General features: G+C 39.7%; 1 protein-coding gene across 1 annotated transcript in view; it reads right to left on the bottom strand.

Moving 5' to 3' along the window:
* Window positions 1-8,290: 8,290 nt before the first annotated feature.
* The window catches only part of RAP2A (RAP2A, member of RAS oncogene family), a 34,619-nt gene continuing 19,138 nt past the window's right edge, over window positions 8,291-23,771 (bottom strand). The window contains exon 2 of the mRNA XM_004386015.2: window positions 8,291-10,681. Coding sequence (XP_004386072.1) covers window positions 10,444-10,681 — 238 coding nt within the window. The 3' untranslated portion in view covers window positions 8,291-10,443. The remainder of the gene's footprint in view (window positions 10,682-23,771) is intronic.

Genomic DNA, 23,771 nt, shown 5'->3' with positions numbered 1-23,771 from the left:
CTGGTTTATTTGTGGATTAAATTTTGCTAAGGGGCTATAGTAACCTATGATATTGGCACTTCCAATGGATAGTGGAGTGAGAGTGGAATTGATAATTAGATAGTCCTGGTTAGTACACTGGTGGCACAGTGGTTAGGAGCTCGACTGCTAACCAAAGTGTCGGCAGTTCGAATCCACCAGCTGCTCCTTGGAAACCCTATGAGGCAGTTCTACTCTGTCCTGTAGGGTCGCTATGAGTCGGAATTGACTTGATGGCAACAGGTGTGGGTTAGTACACTAATTACCTCCTCTGCATCAGAAGGGGCGAGCTTTGGGGTTTTGTGGACTGGCAGAGGAGAAGAGAAGCACTACAAGTTTCATGCTCCTATTTCAACCAAAACAGCTCCTCCCAATCTGATCTCTGCTATCAGATTTGACCAGCTGCTTTGTAATTACTAAGGCTTCCTGGGTATTAAAGCACTGGGGAGGAAAATAATGGGCATGTTAAGGATAATCCATAACCAAACCAGTTAATCTACATCCAGGTATATCCAACATAGAACTAGAGTTTTACATTGGAGCTTTAGAACAAAAGCTTCATTAAGTAATAACCATTTCCTTAAAAAGAACAAACCCATTGCTGTCGAGTTGATTCTGTCTCATAGAGATCCTATAGGACAGAGTAGAACTGCCCTATAGGGTTTTGAAGGCTGTGATCTTTATGGGAGCAGACTGCCACATCTTTCTCCCATGAAACAGCTGGTGGGTTCGAACTACCACTGTACCACCAGGGTTCTCCACAATTCCCTTACCCCAGCTTGTGAGGGTGAGTATATATTTATGTGTGGGAGCCCTGGTGGTGTAGTGGTTAAGAGCTCAGCTGCTAACCAAAAGGTCAGCAGTTCAAATCCACCAGCTGCTCCTTGGAAACTCTGTGGGGCAGTTCTACTCTGTCCTATAGGTTCGCTATGAGTCGGAATTGACTCAACGGCAACAGGTCTCAGGTATACGTGTGTGTGTGTCTTTGTGTACATGAATTTATACTTCCCTCAGGGATGGCCAAGTCAGACAGACCAACCATGTGATTAGAGGATGGGGGCTTTGGGTCACATTTATTAGTCAGCCTGGAGGTGGAGTTCAACCTTGGGCACTCAATCAATCATGCCTATGTAATGAAGCCCCCCAAAAAACTGGATACCAAAGATGGAGTGAGCTTCCCTGGTTGGCAATACTCCATTGCGTTGCCATATGTCGATGATGGGAAGGTAATGTATTCTGAGGACAAGGGAAGCTTCATGTTTGGAACACTCCCAGACTTTTCCCTATGTGTGTCTTCCTTGGGCTAATTTTAACCTATATCCTTTCCCTGCAGTAAACCATAACCATGAGTAGAATAGCTTTTAGTGAGTTCTGTGAATCCTTATGCTGTTCTTAGTTGCTATGGAGTAGAGTCCCTAGGTGACACAAACAGTTAAGCACTTTATACTAGACAAAAGGTTTACGGTTTGAACCCACCCAGAGGGCACCTCAGAAGATAGGCCTGGAGATCTGCTTATGAATAGTCACAGCCTTAAAAACCCTATGGAGCAGTTCTACTCTGCACACATGGGGTTGCCATGAGTGAATCCTTACAGCAAATTATAAATCTGAGGGTGGTTTTGGGAACCCCATGAACTTGCAGTTGGTGTCATAAGTGAGAGTAGTCTTGCGGAATGTGCCCTCAACCTTTGGAGTTTGGATGACACTGGGTAGGAAGTTAAAGAGGTAACAAGTTAAGGCTCAGAACCCCCCAGCTCCAGCAAAAAGCAGATAAACCCCAGGATTCATCAATGGAAGAATACGTGGTTGAAATGTTAGTTTATCAGTTAATGAAGGCCGATTACTTTCCTTTGAATATTGTACTACTATGGTACATGGATATTTGGGGAACTGTTTTATTTAGAACAAAAGCTCCATTAGTCATAACCGTTTCCTTACCCTGATTTTTTAGAGTATATGTGCGTGTGTGTGTTTATGTACATGAGCTTGTACCTCCCTCAGGGATGTCATGGGGAGGATTCAAGGATAGGATTCAGGATTCTTGGATTTTCTGGCCAGATGTTTTCTTAATTATACCCCAATCCTTTGTTTCTCTATATGGGCTGAGGCCAAGGCCACTGGTGAGTCACACTGAAGTGGGGTGGGTACTATGGTGTGGAGAGTGAGGCCCAGCCTGCTGTCTGCTATGAAAAGACCCCCTGTTGTGACAGTGAAAGCAGCAGATATATAGACCATAAGAAATGTCTTTTTATAACCTCGAGTTTTTTTCTTGGTTTTATCTTTCCTTTTTCCCCTTCTTATCTTTCTCAAAAGGTAAGTTCTCAAGGCCAAGATTAAGTATGGGTGTGGCGGGAAGCAGACAAGGAGACCACACTGCCTCCTCTTATGCTCTCTCTCTTCTCTATCTCTCCCTCCTAGAGAAGCAAGAGCAGTTCTCAGGCTCAAAGCTGATCCTGGCCCCCTCACCTGGACAGATTGCACAGCAGGGTTTGGAGGCCAAATATCTAATATCAACGTTTCCCAAATTTTGCTCCATAGCATGCTACTAGGTATGATATGAAGTGTCCTGGGGTCAGGTTTAGTTTTGGAAACATCAGCAGAATTTCTCTGAGACTTTCAAGGCTAATGTATATTGTGAATTCCAAGAGGAGAGATGTATTATGCAGGGTTTTCTCAAACTTACTTGAATAATTTTCTGCAAAACATCTTGGGGTATAAGACCTCTTCAGAACACCTTGGGGTAACACTCAACCAAAGAAATAAACAACGTACACTTACTGGAACATCCTGTTGGCTGATCTCCCTCTGGGACCTGGATTCACACATTCTGGGTCCTGCTATCTCACCTTCTCACCAAGTAGACACAACTCACAAAGGTCTAAGTAAATTAAGCCCTTGGCCCCCTGGTCACACTTTTTAATATCTTGTCTTTCAGATTCTGTGAATCTTTTCACAACAATTCTATTGTCCTTCCACTAATAGTATAAATATTTTTGGAGTAGTTCCCCACTAAACAATGATTTCTTTAAATTGCTCTAAGTATACATGAATGGGTGTCCCTGGGTGATACAAATGGTTAATGTGCTCAGTTGCTAAACCAAAGATTAGAGGTGCCTAGGAAGAAAGGCCTGGTGATCTACCTCTGAAAAATCAGCCATTGAAAACCCTAATAAGCACAGTTCTACTCTGACACGCTTGGGGTCGCTATGAGTCAAAGTTAACTCGGCATCAACTGGGGTTAATATGTGAATCTCACCTGTTTCTCACCCCTGATGTTTCTAACTAAAAATCTCACAAAAATCTGAAAAAAGTCAGTATTTAACTGTAGGTGTGGACTCAGCATTTATTCTTCAGTGTAGTATCCAATATATAGAACCCCCATGCTCCCTCAGCTTTGCTACTGTTCCTGAACTGGCTGAGAAGCTCCACTTCCCACCTTCCAGGAGTTGGCCCCTCAAGACCCTACTGTTGGCCTGAACGCATCCTTAGGAAGCAGAACATCCTGTAAGAGCAGAGCCCTGGAGTCCTGCTGTACTCCTACACGTCCTCTCTCGTCCCACAGACACTGTAAACTCCCAGGATGGAGTAACTCAGGCTGGCCGAGCTGGCCAGGATGGAGCCAGCAGCAGCCTCTGTGGGTTGTGCTGAGCACTTTGGCAGGGATACTGGTATACAAAAAAAAAAAACCCAAACCAAACTCACCGCCGTCGCGTTGATTCCAACTCATAGTGACCCTATAAGACAGAGCAGAACTTCCCCATAGGGTTTCCGAGGCTGTAAATCTTTACGGGAGCAGACTGCCACATCTTTCTCCTGCAGAGTGGCTAGCGGGTTCGAACTGCTGATCTTTCAGTTAGCAGCCAAGAATTTTAACCACTGCGCCACCAGGGCTCCTACTGGTATACCAAAAACCAAACCTGTTGCTATTGAGTCGATTCCAACTCATGGCAACCCTATTAGAGAAATAACAAACCCATTGCCATCAAGTCGATTCCAACTCCTAGCAACCCTATAGGACAGGGTAGAACTGCTCCATAGGGTTTCCAAGGGGCACCTAGTGGATTTGAACCGTCAACCTTTTGGTTAGCACCCGAATTCTTAACTACTATGTCACCAGGGTTTCCAGTGACCCTATACAGGCATATAAAAACAGGTTAAGGTACAAAATGAATTATTCCTTGCCAGTAGGTTAATTTTTATCTATCTTGAGAGAAAAAGGAAAAGGAGATAAGCTGAGGATGTCCTTGAGATCAGGGATTGATTATGTGTGGTCATCTCTGTACTGCACAGTGCCAGATAAAGGAGAAACCCTCAAGAAATAATAGCTGAAGAAACCTTGAAATAGTGGATATCATCAAAGTGAAAAAAATTAGAAATGGATAAAAAGTGATTTAGAGTTAGAAGTTTGGGTCTGCACCTCAACCCTGACACTTTATTAGGTGTGTGACCTTGAGTGAGTCAGTTTTAGTACTAAGAGCCATAGCTTCTCTTAAGTAAAACTGAGTTATTTTTCCTTCTACCTATGTGTGATGGTTAATGTTGTGTGTCAGCCTGGTTAGGCCGTGATTCTCAGTGGCTTGGCAGTTATGTAATGGTGTAGACATCCTCCATGATGTGATCTGATGTGATCAGCCAATCAGTTTGAAGGGGAGTTTCCTTGGGAGCATGGCCTGCATCCAATATATACATGGATATTATGGCAAAGCTTGCTGGCTTTTGCTCAATCTGGATCCTGCATCCGGCTCATCATCATCTGACCTCCGGTTCTTGGGACTTAAGCCAGCAAGCTGCCATATTGCCTACTGATCTTGGATTCATCAGCCTCTGCAGCCCATGAGCCAGCAGCCTGCCATCTAACCTGCTGATCTTGGGTTCATCAGCCCCTGAGGCTACATGATTCAGAAGAAGCCTCCAGCCTGATGCCTGACCCATGGGCTGGGGACTTGCCAGCCTCTACAACTGCATAAGCCATTTCTTTGAGATAAATCTCTCTCTCTCTCTCTATATATATATATATACACATACTTCACTGGTTTTGCTTCTCTAGAGAACCTACCCTAAGACAGTGTGTGTATGTATCTGCATATACAAATATGCATAGCAAGACATTGAAATGATTTACATCAAATGTTATCACGGTTGTTTTGGGGATTTGGAATTTGGAGTGATGTTTCACTTTCTTCTTTGTATTTTTATGAGTATCTGATTTTTTTAAGGTAAAAAAATAAATTATACCCAAAATATTGTCGGTGTAAAATTGTAACTGTATGATAAAACAATGAAATCTGTGATACTTCTTAGTCTCTAAAATTGGAATAAAAAAATTCCCATAAGTCAAAACAAGTGTCATTCCTTCAGTTTCTTTTTTCCTAATCCATGCACACTGAACAGGTCTTTGTTTTTAATCTCTCAAGCAGGTAGTCCTCTGTCTTTCCTCCAGCAAATAAGTCTGGGAGGGCTGTAGGAATCCTCAAAAGATAACATAAAGTCTAGTGTTCTAAGAAAATATAGAAATAACATGTCACCATACAGAGAAGAGCAGCAAATTTCTTAACACCCAATACCTGAATTTAAAAAAAAGAACAAAAACCATTTAGTTAATATTGTACAGTTTTAAATTATCCATTTAACAAATGACATGCCACTACATAATTATTTACATGGTAATCTAGGCATTTTACGTTAAGAACCAAATTTAAGAGGTCAGTAGGCTTTGTAGGGAATTTGCGACAATTTTCTCTGCTTCACAGGTCCCAGTGGTCACTTCATTTGCTTCCCAATTGAATGGCACCTTATTACTTCAGCTATTTCTATTTTCATTCACGGACCTCTAATACATAGTGTAACTTGAGAGAATTTCAAAACACTATTTTTTTTAGTCAAAGAGAAATTCTCCCAATTGAAATTAGAATTTTACAGGTTTAAATACAACACTTCAAATGAGAGTATATAGCTAATCAGCAGATATTTATTGTACTAAAATATAGGTATGTTTTCCTTTAAATATTTGAGATTCTGTCTACAGTGCTTCTGTTATATTCATTCAGATGATTCTTATATTGTAAAACAATGAAGCTTCTAAACTGGTGGAATGTTGCCAGGGGAATTCAACAGCCTTTGCAGGCAACATAACCAAAAGGCATAGTTCAAATTGGCTTAGGGAATGAATGGGCTCAGTTATCAGAGCAGCTGAAGGCTGTGTACAATTCACAGCATTTGTCAACATTCACTGGGCCCCATATAGAACAAGCAGTCCCTACAGCCCCAGAGCAGCAACCTTCCTTCAGCTTCTGGCACCTTAAGATCCACATGACCTGAAAACAAAAAGGCAGCCCCAAGCCATCACTAGAGGGACAATGATACATTTTAGTGATACTGGCAGAACCATAAAGCAAATGCTAATTAATGGTAATTATCTAGAAGAACTGTGTTAACGATGGCATCATGACTTCAAATTAGCTAGCCATCAGCAAACATAAAATATCATTTACAGAGCTATGTTTAAATTTATAATTAAAGATTTCAAAGCCTTTCTCATGTTTTTATTTTTAAAAGATGTAAAAATGATCCTCTAACCTCCCTTTTTATATGGTGAGTTCTCAACTTAATACAGCTTAAAGCTTTCTGTATGAGAAACACTAAATTCATTCTATAGCAATTTTTGGCTGTTTTTATATATGTTAATAAATACATTTCACTCATGAACGTGTACAAAACAAACAAAAAATCCAGGGGAAGTTTCATTAAATAAATTTATTTGTTAAAATAATTTAACTCCAAATACAACTGTTGAATTTGCATCGACTTCTAACTACAATTCATGTTTTAATTGACATGTCAAGGTTTAACAACTGACATTGTTACAAAACAATAAGCTGTTGTTTAATTTTAAATGGTCAGTTGTATTAGAGCTCAACAATTAACTGTGAACTATATTCATCTCTGGGAAACCCCAAATCAATAATGATAAGTCTGTTTCTAAAACCCACTGCAGTCATTCTTGAAACCCTGATCGAGATTTAACAGATGCACAATGACACATAAAAATTAAAACAAGACCCCCCCAGTCTTTAACGTGTGATTGGCTAAGGAGACAGACCATTAAAGCTTATCCGCTGCCAACACAGAACCACTGAGAACAAGACTTGAAAGAAAACGAGAAGACAACAACAAACAAAACGGAAGACTTTCAGATTCACATGTACACAGACGACATTCACTCTAGAAAAAACCCTTGAAAACAGACATCCGTACACATTTCTTTACGTAGAAAAGCAAATATCAGTAGTTTTACCACAGAAAAGTGATGGCAACTGTAGCAAATGGAGTCAGAAGCTCATTTCTAATTCTACATATGAAAGGAGAAAGTCATCAAAGCACCTTTCAATAGTTGAAGAAATATTTTATGCAATACTTTTGATCAGATGCTGGCTTGTTTCACTAAGTTGAACAAAACTGAAAAGCGTCAGTTACCATCACTATCACAGCTTAAAAGAACCAAAAAGTCGCAACATTAAAAGGAGAAAACTTTAAAAAAAAAAAAATGCTGCCTTTGTATAAAAGTAAAAAGAAAACAAAAAATCTTGTTACAACAGCTAAAGAAAAAGCGGGTCTTTGGATCAAACCATAATATTTTTAAGGCATGTGAGAAAAACTTTCACTTAGAGAGTTGCTAGTCTGATCAGGGCATAAAATAAATAGCGACCCAAGGTCACTAACTTTCCTCTGCAGCCACTATTAGTATTTCATGTGCCAACAAATGTAATCTTCCTGTTCTTAAGCTTTTTATTAACATCTCAACAAACACATCTCACTCCTTCAAGCTGAGTATAAAGCACAAGAGGACTGACGCTTTCTGAATGCTCTGTGATGATCTGTCACTGACTAGGCAGGGCTGTGTGGACACACTGCTCAGGTAGCCAAATCAGTTCTTACGAACATTTCGGCAGCAGAAGTCCACCTTCTTGTTCTGACATTAACATTTTTAACTAAAAACTAAAATTTAGATGATCTTTTCTACCTTACATTTTGCCATACTTTTCTATTGTTGAATTTATTTTAATGTCTATATAGCGACCCAGGAGCCCTGGTGGCACAGTGGTTAAGAGCCCGACAGCTGACCAAAAGCTTGGCAGTTTGAATCCACCAGCCGCTCCGTGGAAGCCCTCTGGGGCAGTTCTACTCTGTCCTATAGGGTTCGCTAGGAGTTGGAACTGACTCAGCAGCAATGGGTTTAGTTGGATTTTTTTTTTTTTTTAATAGGAACCCATAATGTAAAACTGTAGAATCTTTATAGATGATTCTAATGTGCAATCTTAGTTGTCATAAATGGCTATGAAGTACGGAATTCTAAAAATCAGAATTACTCAGAGAAATTTGAGGCTTCAAAACTCAACCAATTCACTAACAAATATTTCTTCTTCAATAGATAAATTATACTTTTTGAATCTTTGATTTCTTTTAGTCAAATCAACTTTTACCTAGTGAAATTTGTTTCAATAAAATTGGTTAAAACATTTTGATGTACAGACGAGGTGCTTCTTAATTAGAATGATAACAACTATACTGAAGAAGGTAAATATTCACAATTCAAAGGCTTCTGACTACCACAGCCTGGTTTTACCCACCGTCTCTTCCGCTCTCGCATCCCTGGAAAGTATGAGCTACCGAACTTCTTTCTATCGTCTAAGTTGGATGCCAGCTACTGAACAGGTGGCTACAAATGACTGCAATGATGTATAAACAATACGTAAATAATTTCAAAGAAAAAAAAGGTTTTGATGCACTATATTCTGCAATACAGATACTCAGTAGAAGCAATTATCTCTGACTTGTGCCCAATTCCTAGAACGATACACACACATGCACGTACAAACACACACTCTTCTCTCAGCTACACGCAGAAGACCACAGGTTACTTGCACGAGACTGTGAAACAAGAAAATGTGGGGGGTATGGAGATCACAGGAGTAGTGATATTGCAGTTCTGAAGGCCAAACTGCCCTCCAGAGGTCCAGCTCCAGGTAATCGCTTCAGCATTTTTAACTCTGAAGTTAGCTGGAAACCCTTCTACACCTGACTGTAAAACTTATGAATAGGTATTTCCTGTGCCATTAGTCATGCAAATGATAAATACTTCACGGCTATGAAAATCAAAAACGTCAGAGCCTGAGCACCTTTTCTAAACCAAGTATTCACTCTCACTTTGTTGGCCACTTCAGCAATCCGGGCAAAACTGTCATTAAGAAAACCTTTATATAATTCTCCAGGAAAATCAAAGATAAAAGGCTTTTTGTCCCTTACCTTCCACTCTATAATTTATGTTCTACTTTTAAACTGAAATTATTTCACGTGGTTATTCAATTTTTAAAATGCCTGCATTAAAGCTCTGCTCTAGCCAACTTGATTTTGAAACCATAGCCCTTCATGAGGCGAGAAGGACTTTGCTGCTTTAATAGACATAAAAATGCGAGATATCTGTCCTGTCCTGTGACGGGTCTGCAAGCAGGAACATCTGGATGCAACATGGCTTCATTTCCTTACGTGATGGTACTAGCTAATCTACTAGAACGCTTCTTGTTAGTAAGGCTAGGCGATTTCCTTTCATCACAGTTGCTTCCTTCTTGTTCAGCAAAGTAATAAAGGCCTTCCCTTCCCTGCTTGGTGAGCAGACGGGCGGTGTGGGCTTGTAATTCTGATCAAACCCTCCGAGTGCCTCTGTTTCCTGTGATAAAGCAGGTGGCATAACACATTCTAAAGCCAGCTGTATTTGCACACAACCTGTCCTGATCTCTTTCTCTATCACGGATTGGTGCAGGAGTTAGTCCCGTATCACAAACTAGGACCACATCTACAGTTAAGCATCACTTGTGAAAAACAGAAATGTGTCAGCTGAGCAAAGAATCTCTCCCTGTACCACTGTGGGCACGTCAGCTCTCTTTATCTTACTGGACAGAATACACGGGTTAGAAGCACTCTCCCAATTCCTGAAATTCAGTACTCACGTAGGAAAATATTTCTCCTTATTATTTTTTTTAAAGAAGACAAAATATTTTAATCGTCAAGGGCCGTAGGAATTCTTCTGGTTTCTCCCTCAGGATTGTTTCATTTATGCACTAGCTGCTTCTGTCGGCTGAGGGCAGCGCCCTCACAGCTTTCCAATGAGATCACCCTGTAGATCGATTGGCTATGCCTCAAGGTTGCAGGTGCTTAAAGGCGGTGGAGGACAGTGGTGAAAACTGTCGTGACTGCACCCAAACGTCACTCAGAGATATCAATTCACCATCCCTGCTCAATTCTGAATCAGGGGTGGTATTTCACTCCAGATTCCCACCACGCATCCTGCAAACTCCGCCCAAGAGCAGACGAGGTTCCTGTTGCCTACAGTAGCGGGCCAATCCTGTCCAGGACAGCCACATTCAAATGCTATTGTATGTTACAGGCAGAACAGCATGGATCATCTTTGTCAGGCTGCGCAGCATAGTTCATCTGCCTGACGATTTCCGCAAACAGTTCGTCCACCATCGTTTTGCTCTTAGCAGAAGTCTCCATAAAGGGGCAGCCCCACTCTTCAGCGAGGGCTCTGCCTTCACTGGATGGCACCTCTCTCTCGCCTTCCAGGTCCACTTTGTTTCCCACCAAGATGACCGGCACTTTCTCATACCTGGGGGTTAAACAAAACACACACACGTTGTAGAAGTCAGTACACAGCCGAAATGGTACAACATTTCTCTTTACACTACATTCCACAAGATATTCTTCAGTGGCATGAAAAATGATTCACTCCACCTGTCTTGCCATCTGCCTACAGGCATTTAGAAGCTGCTTTTATTTAAAAAACAGAAAAAAAGTTGCTGTTCAGTCAACTCCGATTCATGGTGACCCCATGTATATCAGATTAGAAATGTACTCCACTAGGGGTTTTCAATGGCTGATTTTTTTTTTTTTTTTTGGAGTAGACCACCACGACTTTCTTCCGAGGTGCCTCTGGGTGGACTTGAATCACTAACCTTCTGGTTAGCAGGCTAGCACATTAACTGTTTGTACCACCCCGCGACCCCACTGCTTTCATAGTGGGTAATTAATGGGTTTTTCTAAAGATTTTTAATTAATCATACATTCTTTAGAATCAATTTACCTTTCTAGATATACTTGGAAAATTATTCTTGGAATCTCAGCATAAATCCTATTAGATTAATTAATTTAAACCTTTTTTTCACTCTAAGAGACGTAACTCAAAATGTAACAGCTGATCACATAATAGCTCTACGAGTAAATAAGCAACTAACAACTTTACTATGGTCTATACGTATGCGGAACTGATCATGTTCTAAAAGTTCCTAAATAAGGAAAAAGCTACTAGAAATCATAAGGATAGGAAACCATCAATACAGCAATGCTCTATTCCTTTATAAAACTCTTACAGATTAGCCAGTAGAGAAAGAAACAATTACTGTTCTTTCAGCCTGATAAGGATTAAACATTTCAATTACTAGTTCTGTTGGATGTTATCTCTTCTCTTCCTTCCTTGCTAGAATAGATGTCTATGAGTAAATATGTTTGGCAAAAACTTAACTAATAAAGCCAGTAAATGATAAGAAAAGAACAAAGAAAAAAGGTCCTGAATTACTTGGATTCTAGTGATGACGGTCTCTGTAACGGTTACTCCACGCGGCACACGGTACGGTAGATGATCATGGCGTCAAACTACACGGTACTGTTTTGCATGTTTAATACTCTTGTTTATGTTTGTTCTAAGAAATATTATGAATATATGCTAAGGCTGTTATTTTTATTTTCAATTATTTTAAAAGCTTTTTGTATAAACATATCCTCTTCTATCCCCTTCCCAGCAGAATGCATCTCCAATCTACAAAGAAAATAAACAGGAAAATTGTATCCAAGTGATAACACATTAAGACTGGACACAGCTCATCTGTTAGAAGAGAGAGCCATATCGTCAAGGCTTTACTGAGTCAAGATTCATAGAGTTTTTATCACTCAAGAAACTGAATAATAGGCAGGGTAATGCTTCCTACAATACTTGCACAATTTCATCATCCTGATCCAGATGGTTCTCTCCACTCACCCTAACTTGTAAAGCAAACTGTATTCCCAACAGATTCTCACTTTTTTCGTTGGTACTAGATAAAGCTGAGAATGGTCTCAACATGAGGGTATATGCTTCAGGCAGTGTGCCATTCAATAACCTGAAACATTAAGACAACTGAAAAATGAGAAGGGAATACAACATAAAGGGGAAATCTAGCACATGAATATTATCATTTTGCAGGAAATGGATCTGGACGACTCCAATCTACATCAAAGAATTTCCTATGAATTTACTGTATTTATCAATTGTACCTTATACTTCCTGACCTCAGATCACAATGACAGCTCTGAACATATCCCACCAGGTTTTTTCACATCTTGTAGGACTCTCACAAGGAGTCCTGATGGCACAAAGGTTAAGCGCTTGACTGTTAATTGAAAGGTTGGTGGTTTGAACCCACCAGCAGCTCCGTGACAGAAAGACCTGGTGATCTGCTCCCATGAAGATTACAACCTAGGAAACCTTATGGGGCAGGCATTTCTACCGTCGCATGGGGTCACTATGAGTTGGAAATAGACTCCATGGCACCTAACAACAAGACTCTTACATACAAACAATTCCACCTGCTCCCTGGCCTCTGGGTGGGCAAATGGCAGCATGAATGAGGCTGCACTACAAAAGACCATGTATTAGCTACTTCACACAGAAGTCACGACGGCAGCTTCTATTTTGTCTTACTTGAAAAATGTAACAGCATTTCATTTTTCTTAGGAGAGTACAGACATCACAGTGTGCTTTAAAATGCTTTGTTTGGCAGTGAGGTACCTTACAAACATTAACATGATTGAGTAAAACTTACTGGTTGAATTTAAGCTAAAAACTAGTTTCAATCTCTGATGACAAGCCACCCACTAGTGTATTTCTGTGACAGCGGCGCTAGACAACGACGACGGTCGGTTTCGTTCGGAAACTGACGTTTGCGCAAAGACCTGAAGGAGGGAGGCGGGGTGTCTGGGTTATCTGAGGGAAGAGCATTCCAGGTAGGACAGGACACGACAGTGCAAAAGCCGGCGGGAGCAGGCCTGGGGGTTGATGGAATGGCCAACGGGCCTGGAGTCAGTCTGGAAAACCTCCTGCAACTCCAGCAACCCAAACTCCTGCACTGCAGGAACCTGTTCACTTGAGGGTGAACAGAACTTGAAATTTTCTACAGCAAAAGTAGCATACGAATGCCAGATGTGACGAATGTGATTTATACCAGGGTCAGAATTATTTAGGAAGTTAGGAGTCCTGATGGCGCAGTGGTTAAAGTGCTCGGCTGCTAACCAAAAGGTGTTTTATACAGACTGTGACACAAGATCATCTAGGGATGGTGACAATGACATGAGACATGACAACAAGGGACACACGGAAGAGAACTGGTAGAACCTGAACAATGCAGGGAAAAGGTGTCCTAGACTGTACCAGAGTCACAGTCTTTCCCCCAGAACACTGGCTAAGGGTTCACCCTAGGGTCTTTATAAAAACAGAGTTTTTAAAAGAATCCAACTGCACTTAACATTTGGGTTATATAAATATACATACATACATATACACACGTATATATACATGTATATATATGTGTATACACGTGTGTGTATGAATAAAGGTGTCTTGGTGGCGAAGTGGTTAAGAGCTACGGCTGCTAACCAAAAGGTCAGCAGTTCCACTCCTTGGAAACCCTATGGGACAGTTCTACTCTGCCCTGTAGGGTCATTATGAGTTGGAGTTGACTCAACTGGCAACTGGTTTTTTTTTTTATGTATATATGTGGAGAAGCCCTGGTGGCACAGTGGTTAAAGCGCTGGCTGCTAACCAAAAAGACAGTAGTTTGAACCCACCAGCTGCTCCGCAGGAGAACGATGTGGCAGTCTGCTTCCATAAAAATTTACAGCCTTGGAAGCCCTATGGGGCAGTTCTACTCTGTCCTATAGGGTTGCTGTGAGTTGGAGTCACTCGGTGGCAACTGCTTTGTTGGTTTAGGAACTTAGTCACTAGGTTACCTTCATATTCACACCAAAAACCGATGTTCTACTTTCATGGGTGCTTCTGTGGGTTGTCTTCATTTTCCTCCTTGTCCTGAACACATCGTTTGGAGATGCGGTTGAAGATCCAAAATTCCAAAAATATTTCAATTTATGTATTATTGTGAACCTGACCATGAGGAGGATACTAGCTTGCTTACATCTTAAGGATCAGCAGGTTTACCGTAAATTTAGCTTATCTTCCTGCACATTTCATTTAGGAGCAGAACCAGGGTCACATAGTGGCTGATGTAACTGAATTTTCATTTTGTTTATAGTCTGTGAACAAACACGTGTTTTAACATGAATTTTCCTACTGTTTATTGTATTTGTGAGCATGATTACATAATGTCTAAATAAAACATCCTTTGAAGCAATTCTACTTCATGCGTTGAATGAAACTTCAAAAAAGTGGCTTTAGCATCACTTAGCTGTGGAATGTTGATGGGCTTCTGAGGGAGGCAGTTTTCTAAGTGTCAATAGCGCAAAAGCATTTGATGTGTTTCATCAATGGACTTTATGTTGCTTTCTCCTTTTCTGAACTGCCCTGATAAGTGTGTATGTGTATTTTATTCTGGTGGTGTCTAAACTCGGCTGATTCTCAGAACAGCTTGAGAATTAAATTATATATATACATATATATGTGGGTGTGTATATACATAATGATTCCCAGACCTTACTCAGAGTGTGTGTACCTAGGTATTTATATATGCACGTGTGCATGTGTGTATATGTACACACACAGAATTTTTTTTTAACCTCTCGTTCTGATGTTCAGGAGGGTTTAGGAATACTGCTAAGGAATACTACTTTGTGACCCCAAACAACATCGTAAGTGTGTATTTCATGGTTTTATATTGTGGCGAGTCCAGAATCAATTCCTTCTTTCCTTCATTTATTTACCAATGATAAGCTGTAGACAGACACCACCACTGTCACTTTAAATTTTCCTTCTGAGGGTGCTAGTATTGTAGTGTATTGAAAGAATGCCATACTTCACAGGAACTTTTAACACGCGGTCATCTGCTTGGTCACTTTGTCACAAACTGAAATACAGTCTTCTTTGATTTCAGATTTAGAATCAGAAAGACTTCGAAGTCCCCCTGCTCAGCTTTCTACCTGATGCCAAACATGTCATTTGCCAGGAATCTCCAGCAGAGTGTCAAACCCCTGGTTCCTGAATCACTTCCGCGACGACCTCACCACACGGCTGTGCAGCCTGTGTTCACACACCTCCGTGATGGAGAACGCGTGTCTCACGGCAACTCACCTTTCTGTCAGCTCTGAGTGTTGAAAAGTTTACCTGCATACACTGAGCTGGGATCTCTAACACCTGTCCCTTTTTTCTCATGCATGCTAGTTCTTTCACCCTTTAGACTAAAGAAGTTGTTTATTTTCCCCTAAATGAAAATAAGCTGTCTTTCCCCTCTCCCTGCTCCAATTAAACAAGTAACACACAATCATTAAAAAAAAAATCCTGGCAACACTTAAAGGTAAAGAGGAAAACAAAAACACTCTTCCTCTGGCTTCCTTGGGAACTATTTCGGTGTATATACCTCCTGACTTTTCTTATGCTTATCTGTATAAACACGGATATACATTCTTACAAAAATGAGATAATACTAATTATATCGAGTAGCCTCATTTTTCACTTAATATTATGAACCTTTCCATTTCAATAAATGATATGTATTATCTTAGTGACTAAGTAGAATCTAAACTATAAATGTACTATAATCTATAATTTACTTACTCCTTCCTCATGAATGGACATGAAGGACCCTCCCTCCCTCCATTTTTTGGCTAACAGCAATCTAATCTACTACACCTAGCAGTGTGATTTCTGGTTCAAAGGGTACGCATAAAGTTTATATGCTTTGAGACCAGAAATCACACTTCTAGGTGTAGGTCATCAGACTGCTGCACATACACACGCACACACACGTACACAAATGTATATAGTCTCAAACTGACATTCAGAAATTTATACTACAACCAACAGTGCTCATGTTGAGAGTGCTTGTCTCTCTACCCTCTGGACTGATATCTCCAATCTTCCAATCAAGTATTATGGGAGTTCTAAGGAGAGAGGCGTTGTTTTTGGCTAGGACTTGAAGGCTCCCACCACAGCTTGCTAGCATGAAGTATCAATACTTCTTGTAAGGGTGTAAAACATGGGCTAAATACGGCTGCCCTCCTCCTCTAAACTGACCTGTTTTGAAGTGACTAAATATTTCATCTTACAAGGGAATTTCTGGTAATTCAGTGTGAGTAATGAAAGGAAACCACGGAACTTATTTCTGATTTTCTCTCGGTTTTAGAATGCACACTGAGGAAGAAGAGAGAAAAATTTGACCAGGCTCACTAAAAATTAAGTAAGGAGAGTAAGTGATGCCAAAAAGATACTCAAAGCTATCATGGATACCCCACAGCAATATGAACAAAAACCTTTTTTTTTTTTTTCCCATATAAATTAAGAGCTGACATTGTATCAGAAGGACCTAGTCCTAATAGTTTGGTTGTGACAGACCAACAGACCATAGGGATACAACCCAGACACATTTTAAATGTTGTATTAAAAGCCATTTGGGGACTTCAAATGTAGCCAAGATGGAGTCAACCTACCAAAGCTTTTATCTCCTGCTGATTACAAATAAAAACTAAGGACAAAATACAAAAGCAATTATCTGAAGACACTGAAAAGTAACGTGCAGCAGGCAGATTGGGGAGGAAAGTCAAAACCCAGAGAAGAGACACATATGGGGGTGAGCTGCCAGTGTTGCACTATTTTCTCTTATGGCTCTGAGCTCAGGGGAGGGAGGGCGCTCAGTGGTGTGCAGACAGCTAAAAGGCCGGGAGAAATCCTGTTTTTCTATCCAGAATCTCCAGTTAAGGGGCCCCTGTGAGCTGGAGAATATGTATGGGTAGAGAATTCCCATTTTGTTTTCTCCCACAGCTCACCTAGAATGAGTACCTGGCAGAGCTGGGGTGGTAGGCAATGCCAACATCTAAAACTTTATTAGAAATCTCTTTCTGGCTAGAGAAACTGGGTAAAGGGCTCCCTAAGGTCCAAAGGGAATGGTTGGGGGTGGGAATCACAAGTTTTTTCTTCTGCTTTCTCTGTCCACTCACTATACCATGAAGATGGAATTGAGAGAAATGTGTAGCCCTGCAAAAAGCTAAAACTTTGAGAGAAACACCCTAGTTCTGGACAGACGGCTAGAAAAAGGGACTGCTATGGTCTGAAGAATGTGAGGGGAACCCTGGAAAGGAGAGAGCTAGGGAAGGGGACTCCCTAGTTCTGTGTATGAATCACAATAGTTCACCCATCAGCTGTATTAGGTAGGAAAGACCCAAAACAGCAGAGGGAAGGTTTTGAGAAGTGAACTCCAATGTAAACTACCACCCACGTTTCAGACTAACCCCTGCGTGGGGCATGAGGAGACAGCAGAGCAGAGGCTTCGAAAACTATATCGTCAGAAAACTAACTGGCACTGGAGCCATCACCCAAGAAGACCAGACAGAACTGGCCGTTACCTGCTGAAAGGAAAAGTCAACGTTCTCCAGAGGACTTTAACAGGTCACAAAGTCTAAGCAACCTAATATTCAAAATGTCCAATATAATCGAAAATTACTAGACATAAAAGAACTAGGAAAATGTGACCAATCCTCAAGGGAAAAGATTCAAAGTTGCTAACACTGAAGTGACCCAGATGCTGAAATTATCAAAGCCTTTAAAGAAACTATTATAACCATGCTCCATGGGGTGAAAGCAAATACTCTTGAAATGAACGGAAAGGTAGATGTTCTCAGGAGAAAAAAGTATCAAAGAGAGCCAAATGAAAACTTCAGAACTGAAAAACAGAAGATATGAAATAAAATATTCATTAAATGGGCAGCATGGATGGATGACAGAGGAAAGAGCGAACTTAAATGTAGATCAACAGAAATTATCCAATCTGAAGAACAGAGAGAAAAAAAGATAGAAAAAGAAAATGAGCAGAGTCTCAGGGATCTGCAGGGCAATATGGGAACACCTCACACCCACTGGAGTCGAAAAGAGGAAAGGGCTGGTACAGAAAAGATGCTCAAAGAAATAATGGCTGAAACCTTCCCAAACCTGGTAAAAAGATAAGTCTACAAATTGTAGAAGTTCATTCAGTATGTCCCCAACAGGATGAACTCTAAGAAAACCATGTCAAGACACATAACAATCAAACCAAAGACATAGATGAAATCTTTAAAGCAGCCAAAGAAAACCAATGCACTGCATATAGAGGAACAAACAAAATTACTGGAGATGTCTCATCAGAAACCATGGATACCAGAAGACAGTGCAACAATATCTTCAAAGCACTAAAACAGAACAAAACTAAACCTGTCAACTCAGAATACTGTATCAGCAAAAATATCCTGCAGAACTGAAAGTGAAATAATGGCATTCTCAGATGACGAACAATTAAGGAGAATTTGCTGTCAGCACATCTGCTGTTAAAAAAAAAAAATGCTGAAGAAAGTTCTTCAGGCTGAAGAATTCAGCTTCTTCAGCTGGGCAAACTCTTGCCCCTCATATCTAATCCAATCTTACCTCTTACACCTTTCCAGAGCAAACCTTCTGTTTCAAATTCTGTTTCTATGTTCAGGCTATTCTTCTAAGTATAGTGGTATAGTGGTCCCCACCAATCAGATTCTAACTACTATTCAAAATTAGATCAAACCACATCTCTTTAAAAATTTCCCTTACTCTAGTAGATGGCTCGTTTGTCTGAACTCATACTTACATTTTACATTACTAAGAATTTGGTGTTTCTGGCAGTGGTGTCACTAGGGTTGGTGCCACCCAGTGTGGTAACTTCCGGTGTCACCCCCTCCATGGACCTCCTCCTGTACAAGACTGTATGGAACCCTTAGTAATGTTTTTTTGTACGAAAGTTACTCATAAATCACAATTCCCATATATCACATCTTTGTTTCCTTTAATTACTACTTCATTTTCAAAATAGTTATTGATACAGGTTCACAAGCGCTAACTACCACTTATTGTGGCTAAAACATCCGAAAATTTGACAAAATCTGTGACTATAAAAACCCCAACTGCACTGAAAACCACAGCATGCGCTTGTAGTAGTGTGTGCACATGAAACCATATGATCTGAAACATCACGGTAACTGGGTAATGATGACGGCTCTGACTGGAGTGCATTAGACGATTCGAAAAGTACATTAGCATAGAGTTTTGACCTTGTAGGTATATTGATAACATGTAAACTGGGCTTACAAAAAATGTTTTTGTTGTTCTAACTACTACAGGGATATTTTTATAGATGGTTATTTTGGTGTCAGCCCCTCTGACGGTGTCACCCTGTACGGTCTGCACCCCCTAGCGATGCCACCGGTTTCTGGGTGTTCCGTTCATTTATTTCTTGAGTACCTACTAGGCATTGTGCTAGGGACTGGGGATACAAGACAAACAAAGCTCTTGGAACTTATATTCAAGTAGGGGAAACAATAAACAAAAAGATAATTATAAACTGTGATAGTTGCTTCAAAGAAAATAAATACTGACCAGTACACAGTAACTTGGACAGGCCAATTTTGGATGAGGTGATTAAAGGCCTCTGCAAAGAGATGAGATCTGAGCAGAGGCTCTAAGGTTTAGAGTTGAGTCGGCCACAGGAAAAACGAAGGAGGGAACACTTCCAACAGAAAAAACAGGAAATGTAAAAGACAGGTAAAGCAAAAAAAAACCGAAACCCGTTGCTGTCGAGTCCATTCCAATTCTTAGTGACCCTACAGGACAGAGTAGAATTGCCCCATAGGGTTTCCAAGGAGCAACTGGTGGATTCAAACTGCTGACCTTTCGGTTAGCAGCTGTAGCTCTTAACCGCTGCGCCACCAGGGTTTCCAAAAGACAGGTAGTAGGAACAAAAAGAAGAGCAGCACGGCTAGAGCCTTTAGAACAAGAGGATGAGCAGCATCAGAGGAAACTGAGGAAGGACCTGGATAATAAATGGCCTCACTGGCTAAGGTAAGAGCAGGAGAAAGCCACTGAAGTCTTTACGTAGGGAAATTACACAGCATATGTATTAAGACATCAGCGTGGCTGATATACAGAAAATGGATTTTAGGGACACAATAGTAGTAGCAGGAAGACAGGAGATGACTGAAGTGTTCCAAGCATGACACACCTGTGACAATGGTGACTCAAACTGGGGTGCTGCAAAAGACACTGGTAAGAAAGAAGATCTAAGATATATTCTGGAGGCAGCACCAACAAAGACATGACAATGGATTGATTGAAGGAGACATATTAAGCAGGGGTTTTGATAAGATAAATGATTCATAGGCGAACTATTAATTTTAGAAGTACTAGTTCTACCTCTTGACTAAGAACGTAACACCCCAAGGGGAACCACCATGTAACTCCTATTACCCTCTGTTTCCAATACAAAACTAAATACAAAGTACTTATTGCTGTTTTTCTTCATGTTCTACTTTTTGCACTGTGATCGTGTTTTACAAATTCTTTTGGTATCTAAACCACTACTTCTTACAAAGAAACTTCTAGTATACCATGGAGTTCTCAATAAACAATAAAAACAATCTCCTCTTAGCTTAAAATTTGTAAAATATTTTCCTGTAGTAGTGGCTACTTCCTTTTCCTTATTAGGCTTATCAGGTGAATAATCTATAAAAGTTTAATTTTTCAAATATCCTGACCAGGTTAATTCACTCCACGTTTACCTTAAGAAAATTTCTAGATCTTCACATACGCTTTACTGATTACCTGGGAGCCTTTTAAAAAATGTATATTGTTTCCAGATATAACTTTTCTTTTACTATGTAAGATAAAAATCATTTGCCACTCAGATTTTGACTTGCTGAAGGTCTTTCCACATTCTAATTTCTAATAGAAAAAGGACGTATTTTAGCCTTCAAATTTCACCAAAAATAGTTGGGCATTTTGTTTATTTCTAGAGGTTTCTTAATAATTATTCAACACTGTATTTTTTTTTTTAAATCTCTTTCAGAACAATTACTTTTATCACGTATTTAAGTCTCAAAGAAATATCACACCAATCAACAAGCAACCTCAAATATTTATTGGTAGGAGGGACGGTGTAAATAAATAAATAAACTCCAAAACTCTCCTCTGCTTGTTAGCCCCTCCTAAGAAAGAAAAAGTAACTATGGTATTATATTTATCCATAGGGCCTTTTTAGCATTATGTTCTTTTCAGGCTAAGAGTACCAATTTAAAAAATAAAGTTTAGAAAATTCTGGTGTTTCAAAAGGAGTAAGGGTAGGTTAAAAGCTATTATTGCGCTGGCTTGATCCTAGGGAAAAAGTGAAGAGTGCCCAATTATTCCTAAGGCAATGAAGGTACCTCACCCCATTCCTTGAAAAGTACAAAGTATCACAACTCATCCAATATGAAATAAATTATTTGAATAGCCCTGTAACTATGAACATATTTCAAGTTGTAATTAGAAAAAAAAAAAATCCCCCAAAATAAATCTCCAGGCCCAGACTGTTTCACTGGGAAGTTATTCCAGACATTTAAAGAAGAATTAACACCAATTCTACACATTCTCGTCTAGAAAACAGAAGAGGATGGAACACTTCCCAATTCATTTTATAAAGACAGTATTACCCTGATACCAAAACTAAACAAAGACAGTACCAAAAAAAAAAAAAAAAACCTATAAATGAATATCCCTCATGACTACAGATGAAAAATCCTTAGTAAAATTTTAGCAAATAGTATCCAGCAGTATCAAAAAGATACTATACACCACGACTAAGTAGGATTTATTCGGGGATGCAAGCCTAGTTCAGCATTTGAAAATCAAACAAGTAATTAACTGTATTAACAAGCTAAAGAAGAAAAGTCCCATGATCATATCAACCAGAAAAAGCATGACAAAACTCAACACTCATTTATGATAAAAACTCTCAGAAAAATAGGAATAGAGGGAAATTTTCTGCAACTTAATAAAGAACATCTACAAAACCCTATAGCTAACATCATACTTAGTGGGGAAAGAGTGAATTACTTTCCCTCTAAGATCAGAAACAAGGCAAGGATGTTCACCGTCATCACTCTTGTTCAACATAGTACTGGAAGTTCTAGCCAGTTCAATAAGGCAAGAAAAGGAAATATAAGGCATACAGATTAAAAAGAAAGAAATAAAACTGTACTTATTTACAGACGTTACGATTATTTAGAAAATTCCAAGGAATCTACCAAACCAAACAAATCAAAAGTTATCCTTGAACTAATGAGAGAGTTCAGCAAGGTAACAGGACACAAGATAAACATACAAAAATCAACTGTATTTCCATATATTAACAATGAACATATGAACATTGAAATTAAAAATACTATACCATTTACAACTGCTCAAAAAAAGAGAAATACTCAGGTGTAAATTCAAAAAAATCGTGTACAGGACTTGTACGCTGACTGAAAACTACAAAATGCTGATGAAAGAAATCAGACAAGTTCTAAGTAAATGAAGAGACACGTCATGTTCATGAACTGGAAGACTCAGCATAGTAAAGACATCAGTTCTTCCCAAACTGACATACAGGTTTAAAACAATTCCTATCAAAATCCTCGAAAAATTTTTCTGTAGATACAGACAAGATTTATCTAAAATTCACATGGAAAAATAATTTTTTTAAAAAAAGAATAAAGTAAGGGGGACTATGTCTACCAATTTCAAGACTCACCATACAGCTACAGCAAGACTGTGTGGTGTTGGCTGAGGGACAAACATAGTTCAATGAAACAGAACAGAAAACTCAGAAACAGACCTGTGCAAATGTGCACAACTGATTGTCAACGAAGGTGAAAAAGTAATTCAACAGAAGAACGGCATTTTTTTACAAAAGCTGGAGCAACTGGATATCTGAGATGGTTAATTTTAAGCTCAGCTTGGCTAGGCTATGTTCCCAGTGGTTTGTCCAGATAGTAGGCTAGTAGCTGTTCCATCATGTAACCTAATGCAATGTAATTTAATGATTTCTAATAAAGCAATGTAATGTAATGCATCAATCAGTTGAAAGGGGAGTTCCTTGAGGTTGGTCTGCCTCCAGACTATAAATAAATATTTTGGCAAAACTCACTCTCCCCTCTCCGCACTCTTTTCATTGTCGCCTGACCTATGGATCTTGGGACAAAAGCCTGGAGAAGTCTCCAACTGCTGCCTGGTTGGGTTTTGGACCTGCCAGTCCCCACAATCACGTGAGTCAATCGCTTGAATCAACCTCTCTCTCTCTCCCTCCATATATATTTATTTCACCGGTTCTGTTTCTCTAGAGAATTCTAACTAGGAAAACATCTACCCGTAGGCAAAAGAAGCAAGCCTTGACCTAATGGCATACCTTATACAAAAATTAACTCAAAATGGATCATGGACTTAAATGTTTTGTAAAACTCTAACACTTACAGAGAAAACTTTCAGGATCTAAGGTTAAGGAGAGTTCGTGGACTTGACACCAAAAGCATGGTTCATAAAAGAAAAAGCTGATGAAAGATTTCATTAAAGTTAAAAACTTTTGCTCTGTGAAAGATCCTGTTAAGATGATGAAAAGAGAAGCTACAGACTGGTAGAAAATATTTGCAAACTACAT

Source organism: Trichechus manatus, unplaced genomic scaffold, assembly GCF_000243295.1.
Source record: "Trichechus manatus latirostris isolate Lorelei unplaced genomic scaffold, TriManLat1.0 scaffold00153, whole genome shotgun sequence".
Classification (NCBI taxonomy): domain Eukaryota; kingdom Metazoa; phylum Chordata; class Mammalia; order Sirenia; family Trichechidae; genus Trichechus; species Trichechus manatus.
The sequence above is the reverse complement of the archived record's forward strand: the minus strand, read 5'-3'. Positions and strand labels throughout refer to the sequence as shown.